Source organism: Eulemur rufifrons, chromosome 29 (genome assembly GCF_041146395.1).
Source record: "Eulemur rufifrons isolate Redbay chromosome 29, OSU_ERuf_1, whole genome shotgun sequence".
Lineage (NCBI taxonomy): Eukaryota > Metazoa > Chordata > Mammalia > Primates > Lemuridae > Eulemur > Eulemur rufifrons.
In genome coordinates, this window is record NC_091011.1 from 22,243,469 (window position 1) to 22,264,023 (window position 20,555).

General features: G+C 42.3%; 1 protein-coding gene across 1 annotated transcript; it reads right to left on the bottom strand.

Annotated features, from left to right (window-relative positions):
- Positions 1 to 869: 869 nt before the first annotated feature.
- On the bottom strand, positions 870 to 20,077 carry PPP1R17 (protein phosphatase 1 regulatory subunit 17). The gene is made up of 5 exons (XM_069462392.1): positions 19,986 to 20,077; positions 15,490 to 15,605; positions 13,442 to 13,594; positions 11,963 to 12,115; positions 870 to 2,141 (listed from the first exon to the last, which is right to left on the bottom strand). The coding sequence occupies exons 2-5, from the start codon at positions 15,569 to 15,571 to the stop codon at positions 2,062 to 2,064; spliced, it is 468 nt and encodes a 155-aa protein (XP_069318493.1). The 5' UTR covers positions 15,572 to 15,605; positions 19,986 to 20,077; the 3' UTR covers positions 870 to 2,061.
- Positions 20,078 to 20,555: the final 478 nt, after the last annotated feature.

Below are 20,555 nucleotides of genomic sequence, written 5' to 3' on the forward strand. Positions count from 1 at the left end.
AGATAAAGAACCAGACTCAGAGAGTTCCAGAGACTTGCTCCGTGTCACACAGTTGAGGCTAGAACCCAAGGCCTTTGTTTCTGCAACAGCCCGTCTACTTTTCATCCTACCCCAGGAAATCAGAAAAGATGAGGGCTTTTGTGAGTAGCCTTGGAGTTTATTGAGCGGCCTGTGGCCATGGCTGCAAATGTACATCATGTTTATACAGCAAATCTGATAGGATGAGCATGCATCTGTATTTTCTGAGCGAGGATCCTGTGGTAAAGATTGCTATTGGTGGTGATATGATCCTATTTTCCACATACCTGTAATTGCTTTTGGTTTCTGAAGGACTTTATGGAGGCCGGTTTTACCACTTATGCCTCAACCAGCAGTCTGGCCACAAGCTTATTCCCCTCCCCACAAAGCTATGAGAGGAACCATCAGAAGTGGGAGTGGAGCACTGGCATCAGAAAGGCCGAAGATCATTAGGAACATGACATGGGTCTTCACTAGGGGGCTCCAAACTCAAGTCAATGGATGAAATGTTTCAGGTGGGGCACGTGGCAAACCTGGGAAGGCTACCTTCTTCCAAAGTGGGCATCGAGTACTCAGTTCCCGCTGATGGTTGCCATGCTTCTATTCAGGCCCAAAGTTGCCAGGTCTTGAGATGTTTTTCCAAGAGAATGTGGAAATCTGGAATTTTATGTACATTCTCTTGTTTGGACTGTCAAATACTAATAGTTAATCCAAATATTATTAAACTTCTATAGGACAAACAAAAACAAAAGCAAAATAAAACCAAACCAAACCTGGTGAGTCTCTTTGTAATTGTAAGTAAGGAAATAGGGTATTTTAAGGAGAAATGCAGCAGGGCATTGAGATGTGAGTAGAAGTATCTTTATTTCCAGCAGGGTACTACATCTTTTTCATCTTTGTGAGGAGGACAGAAAGGCAGAAGGGATTAATAAACTGTTGGAGCCAGAGTATATACAGACCTTCCAAACTATCCCTCTTAGGTATGATGATTTGAATATCTGCTTTTCTTCCTATTAATAATAGTTCTCACCTCTCTCCCTGTCTATTGCCTGGTGCATGAGACCCATGTGCAAAGCCTTCCCATGGGCACCCACAGACTGTGGGCTGGGGCAGGGGCTATATACAGACCCCTACTCACTAGCTAGCAACACACTTTTCCCTCCCATCCAAAAAAGCATACTGGAGTCTAAATAGACCTAAAAATATCAGAATGGTCTTCCATTGACCTTAATTTTTAAAAAAGTAAATTCATCACAAACATTGGTATTTTACCTATCATCAGTAATGGCTTCCTTGTTGTGACCCAGCTCACAAATGTCAGGACAGCATGGTTAAGAACTACTGTTCTTAAAAGCAAAAACTAATTATGAGGACATATTGCTAAGCTTCCCAGACAGACCAGCACTCTCTGCCTCTGTTATTTTCAGCCAAGGCATGGTGGGCTGGGCTGACTCTCCCAGCTCATAAATTCACCTTTTCGAGTATCTGTTACAAGGATCTTAGAAATGTCACCAGAGACAGTTGAACTCTTAAGATAGGACAGGAGAAATAAAAGACCATGTTCCCCAAAGCAGTCAGTGAGTTAGAACCCAAACAGTCTCACCTCTCTAACTGACAACAGGGAGCCCGGACTTGGACTGGTGTTTGGATGAAACTAAGTCAAATCCTGCCCAGCAGCATAAACTGAGAAGTAAACATCTCCATGTTTCCATGTTCTTTGCTCCATGAATTGACCCAGAAAATGAAGAAACTGAACACCACAGCTTTCCCTGTTACTCCCTGATTTAAGATAATCTTTTTCTTTTCCATTGCATTAGAAAATGAAAATTCAAAACGTGGGAATAGAAAGCAGATTCAAAGAAGAAGAGAGAGACAAAGAAGTTACCAGCAATTTGATGTAGTATGTCTCTGGGGGAAAAAGTGTCTGGATCTTAAAATCAGACTATGACAAAAATGAGAGCAGAAACAAGTCTATTTTTTTCCTCTAGGTCACCATAGGGAACTGATCTAACCTATTTACAAGTGGTCTCAGGGGAACTATCTCTAAATAGCTATCTTGTCACCATCCTTTTCGTCATCTTCTGTGATCACTTTGGGTCTCTCATCCCTGAGCAGTGTCACACCTGCAAAACAAAGCACAGACCTGCAATTAAGTGCCTCTAATTAAAATACTAGACAAACTTGCAGCATAAACACAGCACACAGCAGCATGGCAACCCAGAGACCTCCTAGTGCCTGCAAAGCTAACTGCTAGAGGTGCCAGCTGAGAGAGAGGGATATGGGTGGTCTTATTTGGCCTTCCCAGAGGTGGTCAGTGAGGACAGCGCTCCAGTTACCAGGGGATGTACAACGTGGGGGTCTGAGCAACCTTCACCCTCCTCTCTGAGTTCTGCTCCTGAGCCTGCAGCGCCGTGGGAAGGAAAGCATCCAGCTGCTTTGGACGTATGCTTTGCCACCCATGGAGTCTGTGCCAGGCCCAGTTAGCACATTCATACCTAAATTTTCTCATATGTAAAGTGAGGACACTGATAATTATCTTAAAGGGTTGGTGTGACAATTATATAAGATGTATGCAACAACGCTTAGCACGGAGCCATACCTTGAGCAGCTAAATGTGGATTTTTCCTTTCCCTTCACAATTTGCTAGTTCATTTTCCTTTTGAAAAAGAACTGGCAAGCTTCATAAAGTCAAATTTAAAAGTGTTTTACTAACATCTGGGGGAAATATTGAGCTGAGGGTCTGGACATGCCATTTCCAAATGTCAGCACTGTACCAGTCGATGATAAAGTTCACACGGTTCAGAAAGAAATGAGAAAATAAAGAAAGTATAGGGAGTTTTTTATATGGCTGTATGGCTACCATTTAAAAAGCTATTCTTTATTTTGAGGTTATTCTTTTCCTTCTTTTGGGGATACCCCTTCTTTTATGAAATTTTAGAAATGTTAGATGGTTTTCTAAAGCATCCTTATTAGGCAAAATAAAAAGTTGCTATTCCTATGTTGGGCTCCACAATATATATTTTTAACTGTTTACTGGTCTATGAAATTCAGAAGTCTGAGCACAATTTTCTGGACTGATCAGCCCAGAAAGGACCAGCCAAGGAGGTCCAGGTGGTTCTGCTCATCCTGTGAAGTGTAGAGTCGACTCATTTTGATAAAAGGACAAAGGAAGCTGTGATTCAAGGCCAGTCATGATGGTTTCTGACATCCCACTCCAGCCATACAGCATCGCTTTCCCACCACTGCCTAGCACGGCCTCCCTCCCTCTTCTCCCAGTTAGAGACCTTTCAGTCCATGAAGCATTTCAGAAAGATCTAAACTTGAGAGGAGGAAGCTGTGCACCACAAGAGGACTTTCTATAACACTGGACTCCATTCAACAGCAGCAAATTAATGAACTATGTGCTGATCTTAATGACTATTCATTGGATTCAGTTCCTAGTTTGTTCATATGGGTTCTTTACCAATTAGCTGATATTTATTGGAGGAGAAAAAACAATTTCAAGAGTCTGGCTGAAACTAAGGTTTTTGCATAAATCGCTTATGAAACACACTGGGAGATATTTTCTCTGATACCTGCTGCATAGTGGTTTGGACTTCTATATGGAATTAAGGCAAGCATGGTAGGAGAACATAGGGCTACACTGAGCCCCCAAATTTCCCATCCTTCCTTCCTGATATCTCTTCATGTTAAGCCAAATTTGGGTTGATTTGAAATGGGCAAGAGCGTTTAAATTCCCAAATAAATCTTGGTCAACTTTCTGGTTACTTTGAGCATCCTTGAAACCTAGCATATGAGAATCTGCTCCCTACATGCCCTCAAAGTCCTGGGATTTCAGGGAGAGGAGAATCCTGTTAAATCATCAAGGCCGGCACTTTCCAAAGTTGGCTGGGCTGTCCACAGGGGCCTGGCAGATCATTTCAAGTGCAAAGTGAACCAGCATTTTATATTAATATAGTTAAACATTAAATTAGTGTCTTACAACCGAAAATATATATAGTAGCTCAGCAAAATCTTGATTTCACAGATATTGTTGCTAAGGATGAGCCTTAAATCAAGGGTATATAGACGTCATCACTGCATTTTTATTCTCGATGCTTTGGTGATCTGAAGATGACTTGGATTTGGGAAGCATTGGTCTGGTTTAACTCCTTCCTGATCCTCATGCTTTCCTGTGGGAAGCAGAGGTATGTCGTCAAAGGAATGTGGATCCTAGACCCAGAAAACTTTGCCTTTGGTGATCACTCAGCCTTGGGCAGGTCACTTAAGCTACATGAGCCTAGGCTTATTCATATGAAAATTGGAGAAAAAATAATTGTATCTCCCACAGGGTGTGATGCCCCAAGATAGACATAGGCCCACATTCCTGTATGCTCCAGACACATCTTACATGAACTTCTGTTAAAGTACTTTTCACCTTGTAGGAACCATTGGACAATACATCCATCTCCCCTGCTGACCTGTGAGGTTCTCAAAGCATATTCTAACATCTATCACAAGACTTTGAATATAGCAAATGGGATTTAGGGATTTAGCAAGTGTCAGCTCCTTCCCTTCTCCTTCTGTCTATACAGAAGAGTTTAGGAAACTTGGCTGTTTATAAGAGGTTGGTATGTTTTAAGGCCAAGGCTGCCAGTCCAAGGTCTCTAAGGGCCAATCAGCCTTGCAGCAAGCTGTTTCAGAAACATGATCCTACTCAGGGAACCATCTAATGCTGTTCATACACATTACAGACATGTGCCTCTGATCTGAGGGAGCCAGGGCTAAAAACAACACCTCTTCTGATAAACCACACCAGAGAGAATGCTCTATTCCCAGCAGGACAGAAGAGGTGTCACTTTGTTTGCACAAGTGCAGTGTTTTGATTGTTGATGCCCCAACCTGCCCAAACATTCACAGTTCATGGACCAATTTTCTAGAAGGCCTCTCTTCAGTGCTTCCAGCCTCATTATTTTTTACTTTGCCTCATTACATTTGCCACATACCTCAACTGAAGACTTCTTTCTGTCTCAAGCAGGGCTTGGCTACCCAGATCTAAGCAATCATAACCACGCTCCCTGCCATGCAGTAACCAAGATGGCGGCCCTGGCAACTGTGGGCCAAATGGGGAGCCAGCCTGGGCTGGCATAAAAGCTTGAGGAGACTCCCCTTTCAGGGGCTGTTCTGGCGGTTGGCACCTGTCAAATAAGCTCATTAACCTAGGGGAATGAAGGTAGTTAGCAAGGGATTTAGAAGAGAGAGCGAAGCCTTGTCCAGTTTTCACTTGCCAAGGGCTAATGAGAGGAGATGTCTCCAGAGTGCATTTGTCTGTGAGTTTCTCTCAACACCCTTATTAGAACCAATGTGAGTCTTTCTGAACATCTGCCGAAGGCTCTATCCTTATCAGCTTAACTAGCATTTCGATTACTGCCAAATCTTTAGATACTAAAAGACTCTTCCAAAAGAAAGCACTTCAGCTAATATGCTAATAAAAACAAGAATCACACAACAATATTCATAATTGCACATACTTATAACACAGAGATTTGCTGATTCAAGGAATTCCATGATATGTAAAGTCTACGGATATACAGCTCCTAACCCCACCCCCAACTATTGTTTATTCTGCATTGTTTGATAACATTTTTGATTCAGTAGGGAAGCTACTCTTTAGGATGTACCTATTGGGATGCAGGCAGCATCCATTGTCAGGTAAACAGAGCTCAATACTTTAGAAAGTTCCTTCAGTTGGCAGGTTTAGATGGAGTGGTAAAATGCTTGGAGAATTTTCACCTTTACAAATGGTTTGATTCATCTCAAAGAATATAAGATTGAATGGAGAATGAAGAGAAACTAACATTTATTGAGAGCTTTTGTTATGCCAGGAACTCTGCTAATTGCTTTATATACTTCAATTAATTGTAGTAGCAACCCTAAGGGACAGATTTTATGGCACCCCTTTCAAGGGTAGGTAAAATGAAGGAGGCTTTTATAGTTTATGTTGATCGCCCAGGGTCACAAAGCTAGTGCGGAGCAGAACCAGAGACAAAACCTAGACCTTTCTGAGACCAAGCCCATGTTCAATTTTGTCTACTAGGATGACTCCTTGCCCATAAATATTTTTGTTTCTCTACCATGTCTTCCTTTAGAAGGTCTTCAATGAAAATAGATACAAGAATGGGCAGAAAATAATTAGTCTCCATCAGGTGCTGCAAAATTGTGATTGCCAAATAGAATATCAAATTAACATATACATATTTAGCATTGTTACACAGAAATGACTGGACTAGACATCAAGGTCAATACTGGAAACACAAGGCTATCACAACCCAGTCCTCATGAATTCATCAAGCAATTTGTTGATGTAAGTCAATTAAAACAGCAGCTACAATAACAGCAACAAGGACAATAAAGGCAACACTAAAAGAGATGACAAAGTCTTGGGTATTTGCATGCTCGTGACTAATAACAGAGTTAGTTCAGAATAGAAAAGAATCATTTTGGACTTAAAGGGGTCTCTTAGCAGAGGCTTTGAGATGGCTGAGTCTTAAAAGGTAACTGGACCCAGGCAGAGGCAGAGGTTGGGTGGAAACATGTGATCAGATAGAGGATCAGTGTAGGTAGGAATGCATGTTACCTATGAGAAGTGCAGTGGAGGCAGGTTCAGGCCCTCTGACCTGGTCCTTGGACCATTTCTGCAGAGAATGTCTCCCCATGCTCCATGCCACCTTGCCTGGCAAGTCAGAAAATATGTGACCCTGTCTATCCCTCTCATGTTATTTACAAACAACAATTCTTTGATAGAGTCAAAAAACAAAGAGTGAAAAATTGATTTAAGGTATATATAATTCTAAGGCAGAATTTCTTATACTGTAGCATAACCTTTAGAATGATTAGACGAATAGGCAGTAGAAAAAAAATTCTATGGCAAGTATATCAGAGCTGGGTTATAAAAAGTCAAAGTGATTCCTTTGCAGCAGGACTTTTCAGGGATTTTATCACAGGCATAACTGAGATATTGAAGGTTTGGTTCCAGATCATTGCAATAAAGTCATATCACACTAAAGAGAATCACATGGATATTTTGGTGTCCCAGTGCATATAAAAGTTATATTTAAACTATGCTGCAGTCCACTAAGTATATAATAGCATTATGTCTAAAAAAGCAATGCATGCACCTTAATTAAAAATACATTACTGATAAAAAATGCTAACAATCATCTGAGGCTTCAGCCAGTTATTATCTTTTTGCTGGTGAGGGTCTTGCTCAAAGTTGGTGGCTGCTGACTGTTAAGGGTGGTAGTTGATGAAGGTTGGGCAATTTCTGAAAATAAGACAACAATGAAGTTTGCTACAATGATTGACTCTTCCTTTCATGAAAGAATTCTCTGTAGCATGTGATGTTGTTTGATGGCGTTTTACCCACAGTAGAACTTCTCTCAAAATTGGAGTCAATTCTCTCCAACCCTGCCACTGATTTATCAACTAAGCTTATGTAATATTCCAAATTCTTTGTTGTCATTTCAACATTGTTCATAGCATCTTCACCAGAAGTAGATTCCATCTCCAGAAACCACTTTCTTTGCTCATCTGTAAGAAACAACTCCTCATTGGTTCAAGTTTCAATGTGAGATTGCAGCAATTCAGTCACATCTTTAGGCTCCACTTCTAATTCTGGTTCTCTTGCTATTTCTACCACATCTCTAGTGACTTCCTCCACTGCAGTATTGATCACCTCAAAGTCATCCATTGGGGTTGAAGTCAATTTCTTCCAAATTTCTGTGAATGTTGATATTTTGATTTCCTCCCATGATGACAAATGTTCTTAATGGCATCTAGAATGGTGAATCCTTTCCAGAAGGTTTTCAATTAACTTTTCCCAACAGAGGAATCACTATTTATGGCAGTTATAGCCTCACAGAATGTATTTCTTAAATAATAAGACCTGGAAATTGAAATTAGTCCTTGATCCATGGGTTGTAGAATGGATACTGTGTTAGCAGGCATAAAAACAACAGTAATCTCCTTGTACATCTCTATCAGAGCTGTTGGGTGACTAGGTGCATTGTCAACAAGCAGTGATATTAATATTTGGAAAGGAATTTTTTTTTTTTTAGAGCAGTAAGTAGGTCTCAACAGTGGGCTTAAAGTATTCAAGAAACCATGTTGTAAACATCTGTACTGTCATCCAGGCTTTGTTGTTCCATTTCTAGAACACAGGCAGAGTAGATTTAGCATCATTCTTAAGGGCCCTAGGATTTTCAGAATGGTAAATGAGCTTTGGTTTCAACTTAAAGTCACTAGCTGAATTAACCCTTAACAAGAAAGTCAGCCTGTCCTTTGAAACTTTGAAGCCAGGCATGGACTTCTCCCGTCTAGCTATGAAAGTCCTAGATGGTATCTTCTTCCAATAGAAGGCTGTTTCCTCTATATTAAAAATCTGTTGTTTAGTGTAGCCACTCTCATCAATGATCTTAGCTAGATCTTCTGGATAACTTCCTGTAGCTTTTACATCAGCACTTTCTCCTTCGTCTTTCACTTTTATGTTATGGAGACAGATTCTTTCCTTAAACCTCATGAGTTAATCTCTGCTAGCTGCAAACTTTTCTTCTCCAGCTTCCTCACCTCTCTCAACCTTCGTAGAATTAAAGAGAGTTAGGGCCTTGTTCTGGATTAGGCTTTGGCTTAAGGGAATGTTGTGGCTGGTTTGATCTTCTCTCCAGACCACTCAAACTTTCTCTGTATCAGCAATGAGACTGTTTAGCTTTCTTATCATGTGTTTACTGGAGTAGCCCTTCTAATTTCCTTCAAAAACTTTTCCTTTGCATTCACAACTTGGCTAACTGTTTGTGTAAGAGGCTTAGCTTTCAGCCTACCTTACCTTTTGATGTGCCTTCCTCACTAAACTTAATCATTTCTAGCTTTTGATTTCAAGGGAGGCCCGTGGAGGGGGAGAGAGATGGGGGAGTGCCCGGTCAGTGGACCAATCAGAACACATACAGCATTTATTGATTAACTTCTCCATGTTATATGGGTGCAGTTTGTGGCACCCCAAAACAGTTACAATAGAACCATCAAAGATCACTGATCACAGATCATCATAACAGATATAATATTAATAATAATAAAAAAAGTTTGAAATATTGCAAGGATTACCAAAATGTGACATGGAGACATGTAGTGAGCCATGCTATTGGAAAAATGGTGCCAACAGACTTGCTCACCATACGGTTGCCACAAACCTTCAATTTGTAAAAAACCCAGTATCTGTGAAGCACAAAAAAGCCGAGCACAATAAAACGCGGTATGTCTGTATCCATCAACACAGTGAACCTCTACTATGGAAATATCACCAGGTAACAGTTCCTTCTTCTCTTGGGGAAGCAGTTGGAATTAACAAACTATTCTTAAGTCAGTTCTCCTAAGGTCTCTTGGACCCCTTTTCCAATAGCATAACTGCTCTGAAAGAAGATAGGACACTGGCAAAGAATGATTTGTGGAAGGACCTTTCATTGAGAGACAGTGCTTTGCCTTTCAAGTCCCGTGTGAGGTCCGAGAACTGTGACTGGCCATCTCTGCTGACGCCATGTTACATGAGGTGATGACTGATGCAGGATGTTACTGAGAGCCAACGGCTCCTGCCCGGTGGGTATCAAAGGCAGTCCTCAGAACCTTCCCTCTTTCTGAGCAAGCTATCTTACAATGTCTAACCTGGCTATGAGTTTTAGGAAAACTTCCCCTTTCCTGCTTTAGGACCAGATATTTAGTTGCTATCTCTCTCCCACCTAGAGTATAAACTCCATGACAGCAAGGACTTTTCCTTTTAGGTTTGTTTTTTAGTGTGTGCTCAGCACTTGAACAGTGCCTGACACATAGTGGGTACCTAACAAATATTGATTGAGTAAAAGCCAAAGACACTGGCACCTCGGGACACTTGTCCCTTTGCCTCAGATACTCTCTGCTCAGTTACGGCCATGGTACCACCTCCACATGCTCTTCAGGTCTCTGCTTAAACATCCCTTCCTCAGAAAAGTCTTCCCTGTGCACCTCATCTAAAGACATAATCTCCATTTCTTTCTTCCTCTACCTAGCTTTACTTTTCTTCATAGCATTTATTCCTAGCAAACTTTCTGTTATGTATTTGTCTATATGATTATTAACTTTTTACCAGTGCCAGTGCCTAGAACAGTGCCTGGACTATGACATGTACTCAGTAAACATTGTTAAAAGAACTGCTGTGCGCAGAGTGGCTCACACCTGTAATTCTAGCACTTTGGGAGGCCAAGGTGGAAGAATTGCTTGAGGCCAGGAGTTTGGGACCAGCCTGGGCAACATAGCAAGACCCCATCTCTACAAAAAATTTTAAAAATTATCTGGGAACGGTGGGGTGTGCCTGTAGTCCTAGCTAATTGGGAGGCTGAGACAGGAGGATCTCTTGAGCCCAGGAGTTCGAGGCTTCAGTGAGCTATGATTGTGCCACTGTAGCACTCCAGCCTCAACAACAGAGTGAGATCCTGTCTTAAAAAAAAGATGAAGACAGTTTGAGGATTAGAATTCTGTATCTCCTAAGCAGAGAGAGAGAGTGAGAGAGGGTTATCACTCACCTGACCAGGTGGCTTGCATACCCACCCTTAATCCTGGTACACTGGCAAGTGGTGAAGACGGAGGGATGGATAGAAGCAAGAGGAGGTGGGAAGAGAGGAAGAGAGAGAGGAAGAAGGACAGAAGTGCAGAGGACACAAACCCCATGGAACTTAGAACTAGATCCTCTAACGTGGCTGGGGACAAGCTTCTGACTGTTTTGTCATGATGTCTTCTTCTGAGCTATCTTTTGATTTTTTTCTTTATTAGAATAAATAATGGGGAAACATAGTTTTATAGTAACAACCGAACTTCATATTCTCCCAAAAGTGTTCCTTCTGGATTCCTATAATGCTACATGTCCAAACCACACCATAGCTAAAAACTGCACAAAGGTGAGACAGACCTGGGGTTGAGCCCCGGCTCTGCCATGTAACAGTGTTTGATCTTGATAATAATTTGATCCATTCATTTATCCATCTAATCATCTCATCATTGATCCAACCAATCTACCAATCAGCCAACTATCCATCAATTTCATCCACATAAGACTTTAAAGTAGCTGAATAAGTTGATATTTCTCCCTCAGTTTCTTTATCTGTAAAAGGAAGTAATAGCTACTCTATTGTATTAGTCAATTTATTTTTAAAAATCCCTAAGACGTGCCAAACTCAGTACCTAACATTTATTAGGATCTCAATAAATATTAGTGCATTTCCCCCTCTGTTACTCGCCTGCCACAACTATCTGTGCAAAACATACCACACATACACATACACAGTCTCATACTCTAGTCATGAATGTACATGTCTTATTCTCCAACTTGCACATAAAATTCTCAGGGATGAGGACTATATCTCACAGAGTAGCTTCCTTATTGCCTGGAGTTGTGCACAAAGATCAGTAAGGCTTTTTCGTTGGATTTGACACATATTAAGATATAATAGCTCTCATTATTTCTGTCTCTCTCTCTCTCTCTCTCTCTCTCTCTTTGTCTCCCCTTTTGAGGATTTGGCCAATTAGTCCAGGTGTCTTGGGAGAATCAGCCACCAGCCTTAGGATGCATGATGCATGGGAGACTGGGGAGGAGGACATCTCAGCTCCTCTCAAGGACCCACTGACCTTTCTATTCTGTTGGTTCAGTGATTCTGACCAGCTCTGCTGATGCATGAGTAATGCTCCGACCCCTCCCCATCTCCACATCGGCCCCTGGGGAGCTGCCAGTGAAGATAAACCCGAAAGGCAGCAGTGAGTGCGGCTCCTCCCCAGGAGCACAGCGCAGCTTGTCGGGCCAGGACAGAGGCCATGCCCCTGGCACCTCCAGATGGTAAGGCTGTCACCTGTCCCCTCGCCCCCTGCAAATGCCCTGCACCAGCTCTTTTACCTGCAGCAAAGGGGGGCATGTGCAGAGCAGGTGTGTCTTTTCTCCTCGGCTTTTTCTGTTCCAGGTCAGTGTTATGAAGAGCTGGGCTCATTTTGCCCTTTGGATGTCTCTCTTGAACATCGTATCTTTTAATTAGATGTTCTGAAAGCACATCTGCGTGGTTAAGGGAACAGAGAGAGAAACAGAGTCAAATACATAAACATAAATGTGCACATATTAGGACTGTGCACATTTACACACCTGGTGAAGTAGTCGATATAGCTTTTCAAACTTATTTTAATAAAGGAAGTTTCTTTATAATAAGAGTTAGTATTTATTTAGGCTATACTATATATCCTCTGTACAAAGGATAGATAGCTGATGTCATTTTAGCCTCACAAAACCCTGAGGAGGAATTTAAGATTACGGCCACCATCAGCTATCTGAGGAAAGTGAGGCAAAGATCTGTGCCCAGGTTGTTACAGCACACAGGTGTCAGACAGGTGTGTAGCCCAGGCTCTGCCTCTGAAGTCCACCCTCTTCAGCCAGAGGGGAGAGCTTGCTCTTCTGCAAGCTCTGTGCTGCCCATTTCTGCCTTGATACCTTAATTATCACGCTACTTCCACCCTCCTGCCTTCTCACCTCTATTCTACAGGTGAAAATTTTCTCCGTCATTTAATAACTCTCTTCTATAAAATTTTCTACAGTTCGCCACCCAGACTGAATTCCCAAGGTCCTTTTAAGGGCCTCATTATGACATCACTTCTTACTGCACATTTCAGCTATTTATGTGCTACTTTTATTTTTTCGAAAACTGAAAGTTCCTTCCCACCAAGATCAGGGTTTCGTTTGTTTTGTACAACTCAACTGCCTTGTGAATATAGATGACAGTAAATAAATGACCAAGGGGGAAGGAGAAGAGGAAGCAAAACAAGAAAAAAACTTTTGAGAACAAGAGAGTATCACGCATTCCATCCAGGGTGCTGTAGAGACACGCTAGCTGTTCACCAAACTGTTCTGCATCTCTCCTGGGCCTAGGATTCAGATAAATTGCCTGGCCTCCCTTGCTGTCGGGTGAGGCCTCTGATGGGTGGAGGCTTGGGTCACACAGATGTCTCTGTCAACCCTCTGCTCTGTCTACCCCCATGCCTGCCAGATAGTGACACTCGCGATGACTTGGGAAGCTCCTGGTGACTTTGCTTATCGTGTATTGAAGATGTCAAAACCCATCAGCCTGGGTCCCCAAATGACCGTTTGGAGCAGAGCTTATCTCCCCCCAGCCCCGACTTACACTATTGCTGAGTGAAAAATAAACTCTTATGGTATGAAGCCACTAATATTTTAAAATTTATCTGTTATAGCAGCTTGCCATATTATAACTAATGTGCCCATTATTTAAAATATACCCAGGTATTTAAGGAAAGATTTGCAAGACTGATGTGAGCCAGTGGCAAGGAACTCCCCTCTGCAGCCGCGCAAACCGACTGTGTTGTCCGTTACCTGGTATGAAAGGCGGGATGTGCAGTGCCGGTGTATCTTTCCTCCTTGGTTTTTTTTGGTCTGACTCAACATTCAGGGTGGCCTGTGCATTTTTCCCCTTTCTTGGCTTCTTTTTGAGCTCACAGTCCTTAATGAACTGGTCTGAAAGATCATCTGGTTTTGATAGCATACAAAGAGAAAAGAATAAAACATGCGTAAGGGGCCAGTCACAAACTGGTTGGTTTCCTATTACACCTGGTGATAGGGGCAGAGGGCATTTGGTCTGAAAAAGGAACATGTTTATTCACGTTGGCCTCTTCCACGGGGGACTTTAGTAGCCTTGCATGAATTCATATAATAAAATGGAAGACTAGAATTCTGTAAAAGTCTACATTAAGAGAACTCAAATGGATGAATCATCAAGGCAAAGAAGAACTTAAAAATATTGTCAGGCCACAGAGTGAGTTGAATTAAATTTCTTACAGGAGAATAGGTTCTCCATGCTAAGTGCGCCTCAATTTCCTTCGCTCAAGCCTTGCTCTCATTGGACACTCTGAGGGCCAGGATGGAACCTTAGTCACCCTTGGTCTTGGCACATTTCCCCAGGGCTCTCAGTAGATGCCTCACTTGCCTTCATTTCTAGGTCCAACCAGTCATCCTAATGACTCACCCTCAGGCTTCAGTGTTCGTCCCTTCACTGCCCCCTGGCTTTGTAACTGTCCTATTTGCTTTTCTTATCTCAGGGTCTTACGGTCTTCTTACTCATCTTTTTCCTTTTCTCAATCCTCTGCATTGACACACCAGGGCTTTTGAAGCCTGTCTTTTACATCAAGTCCATCACGGGTTGTTATCTGTAATGTACCCAATCTGATCACTCCTTGCCCATTAAAATCTTTCCTCTGCTCCATCTTACTTCCCAGTGCTTTTGTTGATGTTGCTCACCTTTGGGCTTCTCTGTCATTGTTCTAACACTGGTTCATTGTTCTATAATGATATATCTCTTGTTCCAGACAGAGGTTTCCTGGAGATTGAGGATTATATCCTTTTTGTAATTTTATTCTTAATTGCCTCTCCCTTTCACAAATGCATGTTGGTGGAGTCAGGTTGATCTGACTATTGGGACTATGTATTGTAATATCTGGCTGAAAAAGCAACTTTTAAAATGTGTTACTACACAGCACAGTCAATCCCCACCCCCATTATACATAGCACAGTCGTTTGTTGAATGAATGAATGAATGTTGCTCAGAATGGGTGCTGCCTGCTGTGGGTCTCTAGAGGTACAGGCTGGATATAGACCTGCCACAGGGCCACCATTCAATCCCAGGACCCTCCTCAGTGCTCAGCGCAGAGAGCAAGACATTTGCTTCAATTTTGACTTTTTTTTTCCATTGCACTTTTCCCCATTTTTGGAGAAATCCTCAACATAAAATATCTTTATGGCAAATGGGGAGAGGGGAGAGGAGGGGGGAGTCATAACCAGATGAGGCATAGACAAAGGCTATGAATATGCAAAAGGCCCATCCATCAAAAGTCTGAGTGTCTCATTTTTAGAAATGGGTAGAGGCAGAAATGTTTCTGGTATTTTCATTACAAAGGTTATGTAAAAAGTCAGTTCTGGAAAGGAAACAGATTGACAATAAAGCAGAAAAAGGCTATTTAAAATTCTGTCTTGATAGGCAAAGAGAGATATTTGAAATATTTTATTGGCTCTGCACATGGGGTGTGAGTGTGTCAGGAAATACTGGAAACAAGCTATGCCGCCACATTCCATTTATTGCCTCAGAAATGCTCTGTCCGGGACTCTGGCAGACCCCAAAAAGAGGACAATGCCTTCTCACTCTCTCTTTCGTTCTCTCTCTCTAATGAACTTCCTTCCAGTGCTTCAGCTACTATTTACATGGCAGACCCCACAGACCCATGGCTATTTGCCTACCCATCTGGCGTTGGCTGTGACCAGAAGGCACAGACTATCGGGTTTCGGAGGCCTCTCAGACTTGCCCGCAGACCAAATAGCAGAGACTCCGTCTTTCTGATTTCCACTACGGACATTCACAACGGAGCATTTACCTAAGTGGCTGCAGCGAGGATCTAGCTTGTCCAGCCTGTCTTCTGAGAGCTCCAGTGGCTGCATTTGCTGAGTGGACATCATCAAAGAAGGGTGTGCGTGTATTTCTTCTCCAGCACTACAGAGGTATAAGAAACAGTCCACAGTAGGCCTTCTGTTCGTTCTTTCATTTATTTATTAAATGGCTATATTTCTGAGCACTTACTATTATGTTCCCAATTCAATTCTGGTTTTTCAATTTAGCTACTAGAAGCTCTCAACTTGAGATTTAAGCCAAAATAAAATAAATCATACACACACACACACAGATTCATTGGTAATTGTCATGTATCAAATGTTCAAAATTTGCTCTCTCTCAGAGGCACTTTGGGAGTTTCAGAATGAACAATTGCCAAGTATCAATTAGAAATGAGTTAGCAGAGAGTCATAGAAGCTTGCCTACATTTTCTCTGTTCTGCAAAATAGGATTATGTATACCTCACAGATGAGGAAACTGAGGCTCAGAAAGTTTAATTAATTTATTTAGTCACATGCCTCTTAAATAGCTCAGCCTAGATATGGATCCAGTTCTGCAGACTTCCACTATATAATCAAGTCTCTTAAAAACAAAGTGAATCCTTTGAACCCAAATTGAATCAGGCTTCTGATTTTCTATCCTGACATCTTGCAACTATACAGTAATACGATTGCCTCCCTGTTCATATTATGATGGTGGTAGAGATGTGGTAGGAGAAAACCTGGGTCTTGAATGCATCTTTATTTTCCCCCTAGGGATTCCTGACATGAGAGCAAAGCTGTTCTCTGTCCCCATCCTCCATCTTTCCTGGACCACAAATCCACTGAACTTTCCAGAGCTATTAGTTATAGTCATTGCAAGAGGAGTGGACATCCAGAATGGACACGTGTCAAGTCTGAATGAGAAATGCATTAGCTGAGATTTATAGAAAATCTTCATTAGTGCCTGCCTAGACTCTGCCTCTCGAGCTCCTTTTGGATAATTTATTACTCATATCCAACCATAGCAAGACTTGTAAGGGAGGAACGAAGAAGGTTAAAGTGACCTAACTGATCCTCTTCTTTTGAGATTCCTTGATTGAACCCACAGATCAGTTGTGCTAACATTTCAGCCTCATAGAATGAGTTCAACTCAGCTGTCTTCTGAGGAATAAACCAGTTTTCCCCAGAAAGGCTGGAGACTCTCTCCCCCTATAAGCTGAGATCATTGCATAGCAGATGGAGCCATTAACTGATCACTTGAGTACGGCTTTTAGTGTCACTCCAAGCAGACTGATTGTACTGAGTGACTTCAGCAGAAATCAATTCAGACCACTGTTTTTAGCATACGTATAGAGCTTGCCAACTCCCTGGGATCATAAGGAAGTATGCTGTTACCTTGGCCAGGCCAGCCCCCACCGATTTGAGTGCAGAAGACAGCCCTGGGAGCGTCACTTGGGATGAGTGGGCTCAATGCTGCAGTCTCAAGGCAAGTTACAGCCTCAAATGTGGTCGTACGCACTTAGTTAACCAATTTTCTTCCTCTTCAAGCAGAGTCATCAGCCTACTCATAGATGTGCTGAAAATCACCCGCATGGAGGATCTGGTCAAAATATTTATTCTCCAGAAGAAGAAACTGGGGCTCCCAAGGGTAATGACCTATCATTACCTGTGCACTCAGGGTCAGAGGCATCATTTGAACACAAGCCCCTACTAGCTACACTAAGGTCTGCCTAGCAGCAGTTTCCCTTCCTTCTCCCCAATCCTTGAGTGGTAAGCTTCTCTTTGTAGTCGTATGGCTGCTCCTATGTGCCCAAGAGCTGGTTATTTAATTTGAACGTGAGCTCTCAAGTCAAATAGATTCAGGTTAAATCTCAGCTCTTTAACTAAGAAGCCATATGACTTTGATGAAGTTGCTAAATCTTAAAGAACATAGTGAGGACAAATGGAGCCCAAGTACGATATAATCATTTTTGCCCTCTCTCCCCACAAGCTATCGCTGCTGTGATAAAATGTGCAGAGGCTCCCATCTTTGTGGTGCCCCCAACCACTCTCCACTTCTATTCTCAGTGATAAGGGGTGTTCTTTCGGAGTGAACCACTGTAAGACATGAGCCGGTCTAATTCCTGAAATAAGAAATGGGATATTTCCATTTCCTATTCCTGATCTTGCCCATGCCTTCTTCTCTTTAATTGTCTCCCCCCTAAGCAGGTGTCGTAAAGGGACGCTGCTCTTGTCATGCTGCCTAGGGAAGGTTTCATCATCTCCCTCAGCAGCTCCCTGTAATTTGGTAACTTTCTAAGGCACCAGCTCTTTCTTTCATACCTAAATTGTTGGTCCTCTGGGTCTTCAGATTTCAACCCCAAAGCTAGGATGTTCAGAGATGTCTGTTGACTGATACTTTACATTTGGGGGTATTTCATAAACTGTCTTTAGTATAAAGATTCGTGACCGCTTTAACATTCTGTTGCCACTTATTGGTTCACTGTGGGCTCTGCATTCTAACAGTCGTATAGGGACTTGGGTTGCCACTGTGATTGTCAATGTTGGCCCCTTATGGCAAGCCTGGGGCCCAGCGTGCTGTGGAAATCAGGACATTTTTATTATGTAACACTCCCAGAGGGTCCCGGGGAGTACCAGCAATCACATGCATTTTTTTCTGCTGCAAAACTATAAAACTATGAATATTCACATTACATGATATAAAGACAGACTACAAAAAGATTCATACCCTTTCAGGTCAGGTTTTGCTACCAGATGAGTTTCCGTTGAAGTTAACACCAACAACTACAACTACACACCTTTTGGTTTTTGGAATTTTTTAGATTTCTCATTCAGGGAATAGAGAATTGTGGATCTGAATTATTTTTCCAGTTGATGCTGTCTGACAGAATATAGGTAGACCATGTAGCATGGAAAAGACCAAGGGATATAATTTCAGGGTTTGAGGGAAGTTTTTGGCATCCCATATTTTAAATTCTTGCAACTTCTTCTTACTAATCTTTATCTTCCTTTTCACAAGGAACAAAGCTTTTCTATTCACAGAGAGACACTATAAATGCAAGCACCGGGGAGAGAGGAGATATATAAACTGATGTCACAATACACAGGGACTGTCAATGACAAAAGTCATCTTCTCTTTTGAGAACAGGAACTGAAAGGGCTAAGGAACTGGGTGCCAGGGAAGGAACCCCACTAAGTTGCAGAAAGGCAGGCACATCAGGGCAGCCTGGGGACACTGAGGACACACTTTATGGAGGCCAGTCTCCACTGGCTCAGACCTCGTTTCCATTTCAGGAGGGTAGTAATGCTGTCTCTGCTGCTGAACAAAGATTTGTGGGTTCGGTTTGTGGTCAGAAGGTGGTCTGGGCATTTTTTCTTTTCTCTTAACACTGAGTAGGTATTTCAGTTGGATGTGAGACTATGTATTTTAACTCATGGACAGAAAATTTCTCACCACTGTAAGCATTTGATGCTGGGAGGCAATATGAGATAGAAGCAATGGTTTAGTTGCTGGTACGCCTCTCTAGCTGGATGAACTTGGTCCTCTTGGAAACTTAGTTTTCCCATCTGTAAAATGGGGATGATAGTGGCTCTTCTTCAGGGTTGTTGAGAGTATTAACACTACAATGTGTGTAAATCAGGTCCCACACGCTAACATTTTAATGAGTGAGTAGCCTTCTTTGATCTTTCAGTCCTGCCCTTGTGATTTTAATATGTATGTCTAAATTGATCCATCACAATAATCTCCTAATCCCATTTTTGGCTTTCTTTGAAGCTGGTAATGAGATGAGAACAGTTCTAGGTGCAAACCAGCTGCAGAATACCCATTTCTGGGTCTTAGGAACATGATAATACTGATTTTTAGGAGTGAGTTGACACTTAGCTTAGCCCTATGATAATCTAAAGAATATCCACAAAGTAATCAGGTCTAGATTTACTTGATGGGATAAAAAGGCAGAACCAGCCCATGTGGTGTCTGGTTACTGCACCCTCTGGCTATGTAAAATACATGTCCCTTGTCAAACCTCTTTCTAACCTGAGGATTGAATTTAGGTCAAAAAGTACCACATTGTAAAATCAAATTTGTTCATTTTGAAGACCTAAATTGGCAGTAATCCTGGAGGAATAACTCTGACTTGAAGTAGGGCACAGAGATGTTTTTTTGCAAAGCGCCCTTTCCCCAGCCTTGTAAGATAAACCTCTCCCTCCCGTGTGAACATGCAGATACACCAACGTTATCTTAAAACTTTGCAATTTAGTTCGTGGGGATTTGGGGGTTTTACAGAACTCAGTACCATGCCTATTTTGGAAAAATGACTTGAAAGTGGTGACTTTGCTCCCCACCTTGCTTGCTCCAGCTCAGCCTTGTTCCATAAAGCACAAGCCCCCTGCCACCAGCTATAGCCTTTTTTGTCCCAGCAGCCACAAAGAAGTTGTAACTTATTAGAAACTTGCTTTTCTTGCCACAAAAATTCTTGGAGTAAAAATCCAAAGCACTTACCAATCAGTGCAGGCGCTGGGAAGAGAAGCTGAGTGACAGGGAGGGCGAGTTTGTTCACCGAAGCTGGGCCCGGCTCCTCTGCGGCAGTGGCTGCTGCTGGCCGGCTCCAGCTCCTCTTATCTAGGGACCAGCTGCCGCTGTTGCCATGGGGATGCTCTGTTTCACAGGCGCCAGGGCAAGGGGGATGGAGGAGGATAGAGGACTAACCTCGCCATCACTGCTCTCCACTGCAATGATTGTACATCGCAAAATACAATACACAGAGTCGCGCTTTGAGCTCCCAGTGTGCACGCCGGAGAAATCCACATGAGCCAGCTGCATCTTTGGATCTCCATAGCAAGCCTGTGAAATAGGTTCTTTTTTGGTCTGATTTTGCAAATACGAAAACTGAGGCACAGAGAGGTTAAGTGACTTGCCCAAGAGGGGATTTTGACCCAGCTAATTTTGATCCTCAAATCTCTTAGAATTTAATTCAGAGTACTTTCACTCACCATTGCTGCCTTTCAGAGTACTACCATGATGAGAAGTAACGGTAGCAGTCGCTAACATTTACATAAGGCCACCTATGGG